At 35.9% G+C, this 12,528-nt stretch overlaps 1 protein-coding gene across 1 annotated transcript in view; it reads left to right on the forward strand.

Annotated features, from left to right (window-relative positions):
* Positions 1 to 12,528, forward strand: part of LOC104163546 (echinoderm microtubule-associated protein-like 4) — a gene marked incomplete at its 3' end in the record, with an annotated part of 66,455 nt that overhangs the window by 36,257 nt on the left and 17,670 nt on the right. Inside the window, exons 7-12 of the mRNA XM_009702588.1 lie at positions 3,885 to 4,034; positions 5,512 to 5,581; positions 6,936 to 7,046; positions 8,784 to 8,879; positions 11,016 to 11,150; positions 11,379 to 11,514. Of these exons, the coding sequence (XP_009700890.1) occupies positions 3,885 to 4,034; positions 5,512 to 5,581; positions 6,936 to 7,046; positions 8,784 to 8,879; positions 11,016 to 11,150; positions 11,379 to 11,514 (698 nt within the window). The remainder of the gene's footprint in view (positions 1 to 3,884; positions 4,035 to 5,511; positions 5,582 to 6,935; positions 7,047 to 8,783; positions 8,880 to 11,015; positions 11,151 to 11,378; positions 11,515 to 12,528) is intronic.

Raw genomic sequence — 12,528 nt, forward strand, 5'->3', positions numbered from 1 at the left:
CAACTTATTAATTTGATTTCCCCACAAACATGCAAGGGCTAGAACTAGCATACTGGGGGAAGATCAGATCTACTTTTTCAGCAGCAGTGAGCAGTTTGGACGGATGAAAACTGATCATGAAATCACACCCTTGGTTAAGTAGGTGCAAATCCCAGTGTGGACATACTTATTTAATGTCCAAGGACCTTAAGTTCAGGTTAAACCAGTTTCCAAAAAATTAAACTGAAATAAATCTAGTCTAAACAGACTGCCCGTATGTTTTTGGAATGATTTTAGAATCTGTTTAAGGAAATGTCATCCTAAATCAGACCAGTATATTTACGAGTGTAGGGTATCTTTTGGATACAGTGGTGAAGAATACAATGAGGAGAAGGCAGTAAAATTTACGAGGGCTTAATACTGGTCTCTATGAAGTTGCACAAAATTGCTCTTCGGTTTTGGAGACACAGAGATACTGCAGCAGAAGATCTTGTACTTCATGCACAGGTTTAGCAAGGGGAAGAAACTTGCAAGCCAGCTGTAACTTCTAAATATGATAGCAAACTGAAGCCTGTACACCTTATTAAAAAGGCCTGGGGACAGTGATTCACAGAATATTTTAGTAATGTCAGTGTTTTGGAGCTGAATGGTCAATTGAGTGTTGAATTGTTCAATCTATAAGTTTTGTTTTGAACGCCTTTAATTCTCCTGCCTTCTGTATGATTGTTCATAATTGGGTTTTTCTTCAATAATACTATTTTGGAAGATGCTGATCAGCTATGAACAACTTCAAGGCAAGAACAGAAGGGTTCTTGGGGTGGGTTTTTTGTTTGGGGGTTGGTTTTGGTTGGTTGGTTTGGGGGAGGGGGTTGTCCTTTTTAGATGAACTATGTCCTGCAGGTATATTCAACTACTGATGCCCAGTACTGTAGATTCAACAGAACACACTTAGCTTTTGTCTGCCCTGCAGATTACTGTCAGTTGAAGAAATATCTAAGCTGCTTGGCAAGATAAAGTAGCTCATGGGGAAGTCTGAGCTCTTGACTGTGTCTAGTTCCTGAGTGATGTCATTTAAATTTACTAATTTAGTTTGGGTATCCCTGCTTTGTAGTGCAATCTTTCCTACTGCGCTTCAGAACTGGTTAAAGCATATCTGGCATTCCTAGTAATAGCGAAATGGATTTATTTAGCAGCTGCAGAGGTCACAGTCAGTGCTGCTGTTGACAGACAATGACTTTATAGACTCTTTCTCCCAATGTATAGTAGCTCAGTTTCTTAAGGGTATTTGTGACTCCCATTCTATAAAATTATTTTTAGCACTGGTACTCTACTTTCTAAGAATAATTGAAGCCAACAGTAAATGTATTACTGAATTCTGGTGTACAGTGGATCACTTTTCACAAGGGCCATGGCTACTCTTAGCCAATTAAAAAAAGAAAAAAACAAAAACTGTTAAACATATCAAATGTTGTGCAAAATAGTCCTTGTAATTGGTGAGAAACATTCACAATGTGAAGACAACTATCTCTGAATTTCCCTGGCTGAAACATCAGTTTCACTGAAAGATTAACATTGAAATTCGGTGGACATTAAGCATCAAAGTTGTGTCACCCCTTTTTCTGTAGAGAGAGACAGTCAATTACTGTAGTAACATACCTGCTGCTTTGTTCTGAGTATGTGGAGAAGGAAAGAACTGCTGTGAAGCAACAACCTCTCTTGTTTTCTCTCAAGATAGTCTGGAATGGAGAATGAAGAAAACAAAAAATTTCTCCCACAAAGCAGATTGTTCCTTTACATACTTCCAAAAAACACACCCCTAGAAAACACAAGTGCTCTTTAGTACTTTATTATGTAGGAAGGGTAAAGGAAAGGAATGGACTGAGAAGACGTGATGTAGCCTCATGAATGTTGGAGCTTGATGGTGGGTGCCAAAATATTTAGCCTTAGATTTGCATGGTAGACTTCTGCTGGGGAAAGGCATGTTTGCGTAAATCATTAATACTTCTCTAGGATGAATGTTCAAAGATGTCAATCTTACTAAATCCTTATCAATACACTCCCTATTGAATACAGCAGATAAACAAGATCTGCTTTTCTCCTCTGAGAAGATATTTAGAATAGCGTTCTTCATGCTTCAGGATAGTAAAAATATTTTAATTGGTTTGTAGCCCATTGTTTTTGAAAGTTCAGTGGTCTGGTTGGTTTGGTTTGTTTTTGGTTTTGTTTTTTTAATAAAAGGCCATTCTAGAGTTTCTTTTCTCAGTGTTTAAAAGAAGAAGAAAGAGGAAAATTTAGTGGGAAAATAAATAGTGATGGAGGAGAAACAGAGGCATCCTTTTTTTCTGCCCTTAGCATTATATTGTATCAGTATTTCTCTCACTATCATTTGCTAAGCAAGCCAGTGAATAATCTCTGCTTCAGAGGAACCATCGTGTTCTTCTGTAATAAATGGAAGACAGCAAGATACAAATCTGTTTTGTAGAGATTTAATTGACAGCTGAATGTAGTGTCCCTCTTTGAGCCATTGTTTAGTTACAGCATGCATTTAATTGAGCCATTGTTTAGTTATAGCATGCATTTTATTTTGCAAGTGTTCCTGTGGTACAGCAGTCCTGTGGTTTGATGGGACTGCAAAAGAGGAAGGGTAGTGTGGTGTGGGGTTTTTGGGGGTGGGATGTGGCATTGGAAGGCGTGTGGTGGTATTTTTGGTGGAAAGGTAGCCCTTTTCTAAGAAAAATAGAGGCCAGACTGTCAGCTTAGGAGGTGTCAGTTTAGATACACCCAAACTTGGACTACTGCACCTGCTTTCATTTATGAGAGAGGTCCAGCTTCACCCATCCAGCTTTCTCCATGTGGGTCTTTGACTTCCTTTTATTTACCTGATTAACCAGGACCTAAGGCTGGAATCCTTTAGCTGAAGTTACTTAATGTGTTTCCCATATGTTCCTTGCAGGTGTATTAGTTGGCACTGAAGCAGAAAGCTCTGTGAAGTGCAGGATGTAACAGGAAAATTGTATTTTTTCTTTTTTTTTTTTTTTTTTTGAGGCTACAGAGCTACTGTTAATGTCTGAGTTATGATGTTAATTGTGCCCAGTGACCCTGGAGATTGAAATACTGGCAAACAGCCATGTTAATGGTCTAGATGAAAAAAATTGCACCTATTTGAAAGAAATAAGGAGTTGTAATAACGTTTGATCAGTGCTAACCAAGGCATGTTGACAGTGTGTAAAACTTCTGAATGTTGTTAGGAGTCATGCAGATTTCCTACAAAAATTATCCTTTTTATATATTTTGGGTATATTTGGATAGAATGTTTTTCACTGTGTCAGTTCCTTTTGAGTTTTGTTTGTTTTAAAAATATTCTAAAACAGTCTAAAGAAATATTTCCTGAACTTGGCAGCTGCTGTGCAGAAGCTTGCCTTTTTCTGAAGGGCATTGGGAATTTTCACGCGCTTGTTTTAAAGGGCCAAATTCAAGTAATGCTCTGGTGCCGGAGATGCAGAGGCACAGCTCTGTTGCTGTAAAAAATGTTAAATCAGAACAGTGAATCCTGCTGTTACCCAATGAAACTTCACATGGAGTTTTGTATAAAATGACAACACTATATTTGTTTTACTTCAGTGTGCCTTAGATAGTTTATTTTTAACATCAATGAACATCACTTTTTAAGGGATTTAGCTTCCTGAAGTCCAATTATATGGGGTTTGTTTTGTTTTGTTTTTTTTAAACTGTGTTACTGAAATTGTGCTATAGTTCCAGAGGAAACACATAAAGGTCATTTGCTGACATGAGAGCTCCCTGGGAATCCTTTAAGAAAAAAAAAAAAAGTTGTTTGGTTTGGGTGTTTTCTTCTGGTATATAATGATTATGAAAACCTTGACTTTTAAAAAAAAATAAATGTATAGATATGGGTATCGTGGAAGAGACTGTCGAGCCAATGTTTACCTCCTTCCTACCGGAGAAATTGTATATTTCATAGCATCAGTGGTGGTACTATTTAACTATGAGGAGAGAACTCAGCGACACTACTTGGGTCATACAGATTGTGTTAAATGGTTAGTATATAACATTTGCATGTAAGTACGTGTGTAATAATGCAGAAATGTATTTTTTTATTCTCTCCTACTGTATGTATGAGCTCATTAATATCATCATAATTGTAGTTATTTTTTATTTCGTCAGTCTCAGTAGATTTCACTGTAGTAAACACTGCACAAATGAATGGTGCTAGAGCAGTCCATGCTAGTTTAGGATTTCTGGCTTAAAACAACAGGATATGTAGACAATCTTAAGAAAGCCAGATTAGAGAAAGGATCTTTGTGTAATTATTCTAAACAGATGTCCCAGAAATTAAAAATTGTTGTCAGCCTAATTCTAAATCAGTGATTTACAGGCAGTATGGCAAAGGTGTAGTCTTCAAGGAGAATTAGAAAACCAAACTGAAAACTGAGCAGTAATGTTCTCATTTTTTAATAGATGCCCCATCCAAGTGTTAAGACTGTCTGGGAAATCAGAAAGATGTTTATAAAACAAAACAAGAAGCAGGGAAATTGAAGGCAATGTCATTTTGAGTGCAAAGGCAGTTGCTGAATTTACAATGTTAGTCTGAAGAGTAGCGCACATAATGTAAGGGTGAACATAAGCTCCCTACTGTACCTGGATGGAGAAGAGTTGCCATCTAAACCTCTTTTCCCCCTGACCATGCTTTGATAACTGTAATTGCTTCCTGTGGGAGGAATGCTGTCAGTCTTGTGTTCTTCGCTTTCACTCAGAAAACTAGACTGAATTGTAAATGGTTTTGGTGTCCATCATTCTGACCTCTTCAGGCTCCCCTCTGCTCCCCCCTTCCTGTTTCAGTGGGTTTCTTCACCTTTGTAATTTTACAGAGAAAGCAATTAAGAAGGTCTGTAAAAAAAATCACTAGGACTAGGAGGATGTGTACTCTGAAATCTATTTTTTCACATCAGCTCCAAAGCAAAATGTGTAAGCAAAAGCAGAGTTTTATTTATAGTGCACCATGCTGGAGAACATCATTAATACAGTTACATCAGTAACTAATTTAAAGTGGCAGTAATCCCTGACTCCCGGGTGCACAAGCCCTCACCCACCTTTTCAGCTGTTTTTTCCCCAGGTTCATACTATCTATAGGTTTAGGTGTAAAATATTCTGTAGTTTATAAACGTGGCACATAACTACGTGCAGGAAGCTCATCATGAGACAATGTATATTTTGTTACAGTGGACTTCCAATATCGTGCAAACCTTAGGTTTGTCAGAGCACGTGTGGATGTGGCTCTTATGGCCCTCCTGGTTGTGTGCCATCAGCCATCGCAAGAGCCTGATCAACCCATCAGTACAGTGTGTAAGGAAATAGTCTGGTGAAAAACATTCAAGCTGTCTCATCAAAGTGGGATTTAGGATCGTAAGTGTCTTCATGGGCTTCTGTTGAGAAAGAAAAAAAAATTTAGAAAAAAACCTCTCAGTTTTGAAGACCTATGACAGCAAAAGCAAGTCATATTTCTGTCTGTCTTAGTCTTGCAGTTCATCCAGACAAAATTAGAATTGCAACAGGACAGTTAGCTGGAGTGGATAAAGATGGAAGGGTAAGTAATAGAGCTGTTGAGCAGTAGTATCTTGTTTTGAAAATTAGGAAAAGTGTTTCGTTTTTTTTTAATCTCATCATCACCTTCTGTTTGCAGTTTATTTTCTGCACTGCATTTACTGAGATATTTTGCTGTTTCTAAGGTAACAGCCTATATCTTTAGCAAAAGACAGTAACAACTAAGCACTCAGCCATACATCAAATAGAGCAGAAGCTCATAAAGTTATTTATCTGTGACATAGGAAACTCAATTTTAATTCTATAAGCAAATGTGAAGCTTGTAATTGATTTATAAAGCCACATCTTTTCTGTCACATTTCTTTTGATAAGTCTTCTCCCGGAGGAGAACAAGTCCCCAGTTCTGTGGGTCAGGGTACTCTTAAGGCTTCATGGAAGAGGAAACTGATATTGAGAATTCATGGAAGGTGTGTCAAGCTTTCCTACAAACTTGCTCATTTGAGAGCAAGTGCGTTTAAATGCTCTTGTCCCTGGCTCTTGGCAAACTCTGTCAGAATTTGAATAATTGGATTATCTTCACAAAGTTGCAGACAGGAGGAAAAAAAAAAAAAAGACACTATGAGGTGTAGAAGCACATTAAATATAACCCTTATTCAGATGTTCAACTTAATTTCTTAGATTTTGTAAGAATTGATGTGGGGTTTTTTTTTATAGATGATATTATGATTTCCACTGAACAGTTGTTGACTCTCTTGTTAGGGCTGATTGGTTTGTTTTTTCATCAGTGGGATGATTTATTGTCACTTTTTATGGTGAATGCTGTCCTTAAGCCAACTTAATTCCCACTTTTTTTGTGATTGTTTCACATTTATGAAGCTAAGCTCATTTGGGATAGTACTTGTATGAAATACAACTGTGGACATGTCTATTGAGTGATTGGTGATGGCTAGGGGACTCAGTGTACCAGGGTTTATTTTTTTTATTTTATTTTTTTCCTGCTTTTTATATATATAAAAAAAGGTTTGATCATTATTTTCAGTTGTTGCATAACATTGCTAGGTCTGGGGTCTGAAATGCAAGATGACTCTTCCATTATTTGTTCATTGACTTAAATTGGGCAAAGGTTTATTTTCACAACTACCAAATGCCACTATACTTAATTTCCTGCCTCAATGGCATGGCTCCCATGATTGTAGCCCAGACACAGGGAGCAAGATTGTCTCAACTCTCACCTTTTGAGCTTCAAGATACTATCCAGCATCATCGTTAGCACAGGTCATCCTGCATTTCAGTCTGCAGTTTGTAATTCACATAGCATCTGCTTAACAGAACTTGACACCTGCATAGGATGCTTTCACTGTTGATGACTCTGTTTGTCCCATTGCTTTTTCACACAGCCTCTGCAGCCCCATGTTAGAGTATGGGACTCGGTGAGTCTGGTGACGCTGCAGGTTATCGGCCTTGGGACTTTTGAGCGTGGAGTGGGGTGTTTGGATTTTTCAAAAGCGGTAAGACAGGTGTAATTACTTGGTGTGCTAAATAATTTATTCAGTCCTATGTAAACGAGAAGGAAATCTCTGGAGGTTTTGTATGTGGTTGTCTAATTGATCTGGTTTTGGTATTAAAAGTGTGCCAGTAAAGTTTATGTATACTTTATAAAACCAGCTGACAGCGAGCTAGTTGGAAAAAACAGGAAATCGCACATGTAAAATTGCGGTAACAAACTAGCAGTGTGAATAAATAGCAAGCAAGAAAAACCTTAACTAGAAATTGAAGTCTGTCCTGGGTTCAGTGGTTTGGTTTTGTTTGTAAGGGCTTGGTTTTTTGTTTGGATGTTAAAACCAAGTTTGTTAATGAGGTCTGTGAAGACAAATTTTAGTGATTTCTGATAGAAAGGGTAACTTTTCTGCTTGCACAAGTGGAGTAGATTTTTATCTACCAACAGGAAATTAAAAAAAACCAACATTATCTTGTGCTATTTTTTCCTGAGGAATAATTTGTTCAATTTGTGCCTATACTTTTACATAGAAAAAAAAAAAAAAAAAGTCTTGTTACTGGGCCACAGAATTTATCAGAAAAATCAATAGCAAATGGAGATGTGCTACTTGGCATTCATAAAATTCTCAGTTCAAAATTGGCAATGAATTTATTTTTTTGTAAAATATATGCATATGTTTTTCTTTAAGCTGCCTTTGTATTTTCACCAAAACACTAAGACATATCAGACCTCCTGAAAAAAACAGACTGTGATTCTTGCATCCCAGCAAGAATTAATATGTGTAAAAAATGCAGAAAAATAATATCTACTTTATTTTGCAAATAGAGGAAGAGATTCACAGGACAGCTGAGGTGGGAAGGGAGGTCTGGAGATCACCGCATCCACCGTCTGGCTCACAGCAGGCTCAGCTGGTTTTATCTTTCAGTGCATAAGAGAATTTTATTTTTTTTAAACAAATGAGGGTAGCATAAATAAAATAGAACTATGTGAAAGGAGTACTGTCATTGCTGGCATTCTAACACACCAATAAAACTTTTGAACTCAGATACATATTTTTTTTTCCAAGTTAAATAAATACATGTTCCATCATTTTAAAAACAAAATACAAAGAACACTACAGAATTTTTGAGGACTAGATTTTAGTTTTCTGTTCTCTAAGCATCATTTTATTCAGGAAGTGTTACCTTTACTGAAATTTTACCAACTACATGATGAAACTGCTAGTACTTAATGCTCCATGAGGAAAAAATGAGATGTGCTTACAAAATTTGATAATGTAAAGTTGTGTGTATGTGATGGCGATGCTTAAGAAAAAAAACAGAAGTGGAGCTATGTGTCGGTCCTCTGAGACCTGAAGGAAAACAAAGTATTTGCAGAATAGAAAAAGGGAGAAATCTCTTTGCTACTGGCATGATATTGCAAACAAGAAAGCAAAAAAAAAAAAAAAAAGCAACAACAAAAAAACCCCACCAAACCAAAAGGGAAAGACTTGGTAAGATACTTTTAAAGCTTTCCTAGAACATTATTTGAAACATGGTCGTTTTTTGTGAGATTATGCAAAAATCCATGTCTGTCCTTTAAGAGAAAAGGAAAACACCAGATATATCGAGCTTATAATTACTTTAAAAGGACGTGCTTAATTTGTATTTGTACCTTTGTGGTTTTTTAAAATACTTCTGCCCTGCACTGTTTCTAAATGGGGTATGATAGTACTTTGTCAGCACTTGTTTTTTTCTTTTCCCTTTAGGATTCTGGTATTCATTTGTGTGTAATTGATGACTCTAATGAGCATATGCTTACTGTGTGGGATTGGCAGAGGAAATCAAAAATAGCAGAAATAAAGGTAATTATTGCACAAATTAGTATTCTGTAATGCAAGTGGTGTTATTCCCATAAACACAACATTTTGTGAGACACACATTTGATCTTACTTGGAAACTGCAACTGTGTAATACTGCTGGCTTGTGGAAGGGCACAAAAGAAATATATTCTTAACTTGTATATTGGAAGGGTTTTTAATATTGGAATGCTTATAATTACATTTTACTCATCCCTAAGAGCCAATCCAAATAAAGCAATTCTTTAATATTTTCATAGTTTTAAAAAAATAAATCCTGGAACTTTAAGAAACTGAAGTGATGATGCAGTCTTTAGTTGTTTATTTAAAAAAAAAAATTACTTTTAGACATTCCTTATTTTAATTTTTGTCTGAATCAAGATCCAGACATTGATTCTCAGTACATGCATCTCTTCTTACTTGAAGTCCATTGGTGCTTTTGTAGATTGCAATCTTGTCTGCTTTCCTGTTTCTTTTTTCACCTTCTAAATTTCTGATCGATGAGAGACGTTCAGAGATGTTGCACTCAGTGTTCATGTAAAGTTGATTCCACTGCAAATACCCAATCCAATAATAACTTGCTATTGAAGTCCATATTTTGAGACATCTTGCTTTGCATTTTACATTATCAAGCAAGGAGATATTACATGGATGTGGAAGTGAGTATTTTTTAATTTTTTTAATCATGAGTCAGCAAGTGGAATGCTTTACAAGCATATATGTATATGATTACAAATTTTCAATTTCAGGTAACAAAGGTTGGTTTGACCTATTTTCTTTAAATTATGTTGATCAATACTAATTATATTCTATTCTGTAAGTTTTAATGTAATTCTATGTCAGTATTTTCATTTAATTGTAGATATTTAATGTGAAGCTATTTGGCATATGCCTAGAATTTCCTGTTTTATTGACATTATTTTGACCATTTTCACTCTCCAGGGAGTTCCCTGATGTTTCAGAATTGGCTAAAAACACTTTGGCAGGGACAGCTTGCCCTTCAGTACTTATTCACATTTAGGACTTGATCATGCAGTATGTTAAGCAGCTTCCACAATAGGTGGTGTGAGCAGAGTTTCATCCCTTGAGGCAGAGTGCAAAACGTAAGCCTTTTCTCAGCTGAACTCCATTAAATTTTTCAGTCCTTAGTTTCCGTATGATTTGTGGATATAGCAGATACACTCAGGTAGAGGAAACTCTGTGAGAAGCCTAATTCAATAAATATGGTCATCAACAACAAATGAAACTTAAGAAGGTTATCTTCCTCAAGTGAGCCAAAAATGGTGAAGTGGGAAAGGGTACTCCTGCAGGTGCTGATTCAGCAGCACTTTTATGTATACTCCTTTAAAGCATGCACTTAAATCCCATAATGCATTGATAATTCATATACTTAAGTGTTTTGTAGAGTCATTGCCTCCAGGAGATTGTCTTCAAAGACAGTTTGAGTATACATTAGAAGTTAGATAAATGAACAGTCAGTTTGTTATGTTTCTAAAATCTATTGGTAAAGGATGAAATACTCACTGAGGTGTTAGTAATTCAGTAACAGTGTATGCAGCCAGTAAAAATACAAAGGTGGGACTCCATGTTTCCAAGTTTTGAGTTATGCAGGCTTCTCTTTTTCTTCTTTGTGAGGAGGAAAAGAGAGGAAGAAACAACCCAAAGGATTTTTTTATAGAATTTCAAAACAAAAATGATGGATGTAATCCTACTATGTTACTATTGTCTCACTTACCTCTGTCACAGCTTTGTTATCCAGAATAGCAAACTAGTCTGTATAAAAAGTAAGCAGGGTTTTCAACCCCAAATAGTGTCATCTTATACATCATTCATTTTCCATGGCAGAAGTCTTAGCTATTCCAGAGGGAAGAAGCTTTTGTGATTTAAAAACTGAATGTAAAACCCCAACTTTTCTACTGAAGTTTTATAAAGATCTCTTATGAGTGTAAAGAATCAATATCTATAAAATTATATGTGTGGTCATTCAGACAGTTGATTTAGCACGGAACACTTACGGATTCTTTCAAGCATACAATGAGCTGTCTAATTCCTCATATCTCTGTTCTGAAACTTGGGATTTTACATGTATTTCTAGTAGTTAATGTCCCATCTGAATAAATATTATTTCTGTTATTATTTCAGACTACAAATGAAGTTGTTCTTGCTGTAGAATTCCATCCAACTGATGCAAATACCATAATAACATGTGGCAAATCTCATATATTTTTCTGGACCTGGAGTGGCAATTCATTATCAAGGAAGCAGGGGATATTTGGGGTAAGAGTGTTTTGATATCAGGTCAGTTTAAAATCAATGGAATGATCTGCTTGTACCTTCCATAAATTTGCTTCACTGTTACCATGTACTGTTTGAGCAGAGAGGTGAGCAAACAAAAAAGGTTAAATTCTGTTTATGTGTGTTCAGGGTGTATGGGTGTGGATACATTATACTAATTACATAAAGAGTACAAGCAGTTATCCCTTTCTTTTGCTTATTTTGTTTCAGAAATACGAAAAACCCAAATTTGTTCAGTGTTTGGCTTTTTTGGGAAATGGTGATGTGCTCACTGGAGACTCAGGTGGGATAATACTTATATGGGGCAAAACTACTGTAGAATCTACTCCAGGAAAAGGACCTAAAGGTAGGATACATTCACAGTTAATCACAGATTTTAGATAGTCTGTAGAAGACAAACATAAAGGATTGCATTAGAAAAGGAATAAAGAAACAGGCCTGACTAAGGGTATAGGTGGTACTAAACTCCTTCAAGTCTCATGAATTTGCTGACAAGAGCAATCTAGAGTTTCTCAATAATTAATGAGACTGTGCCTGAAATGAATGAAAACTACTTTACCTAAATATTTTGCATTTAAAAAAATGTGCAGTTAATCAGCTTTCCTTTCATCCTGAGATTTGAAAAAGGCTGTAGGATCAGTTTGAGGATTCTGGAGGCTACCTTTGCCTCTTAAGGCTTATGTCGTACCATGCTTAGTCTCGGAGGAATACCATTAAGTGTTGAAGCTGATGTTGATAGAACTTGTATGTGAAGGAAAAATATAATGCATAGTTGTACCAGTTACACAAATAATGGTATCTGGTTTAGCAGATACTCAAGTCTTGGCTGTAAAATATACTTTAAAACCCATCTTATTTGAAATTTGGATTAAACTTATTCTTTAGGGCAAAGCTTTTGCAAAAAATAAAGGAAAATTATTTGTTACCCAACATACGCAAACCTGTCACAGTTGAGCCCTAAGGTAACTTATAAATTCAAGGATAATTTATTTTACTTGGCAGCTGTTTCAAACACTCTGGTTTAAATTGGTATGCCAGGAAAACATTCATGTAAAAAGTAAATTTTTAATAGTAAGTCTGTTTTTGTAAGTAAATCTTTTTCTTGTCTTTTAAGCTGACTGCAATGGAAAAGTAATTTAACAAATTATCTGATGTTTAATTTTGAAGTTCTTGTGCAAAAATAACCTTTTTCCAGTATAATCTTAAAAGATATCAAATAGAACACTTATTTACATTGGCTTAATTAAATACAGGATCTTTTAGTTGGTGTATCACATTAGATTGGTCACAGGACTTGATCTCAAACTCTTTTTCACAGTGTGAGAGCGTGCTGACTTGAACTGACTTAAGCCATAGACAG

Source organism: Cariama cristata, unplaced genomic scaffold (genome assembly GCF_000690535.1).
Source record: "Cariama cristata isolate BGI_N322 unplaced genomic scaffold, ASM69053v1 scaffold18290, whole genome shotgun sequence".
NCBI classification, from domain to species: Eukaryota; Metazoa; Chordata; class Aves; order Cariamiformes; family Cariamidae; genus Cariama; species Cariama cristata.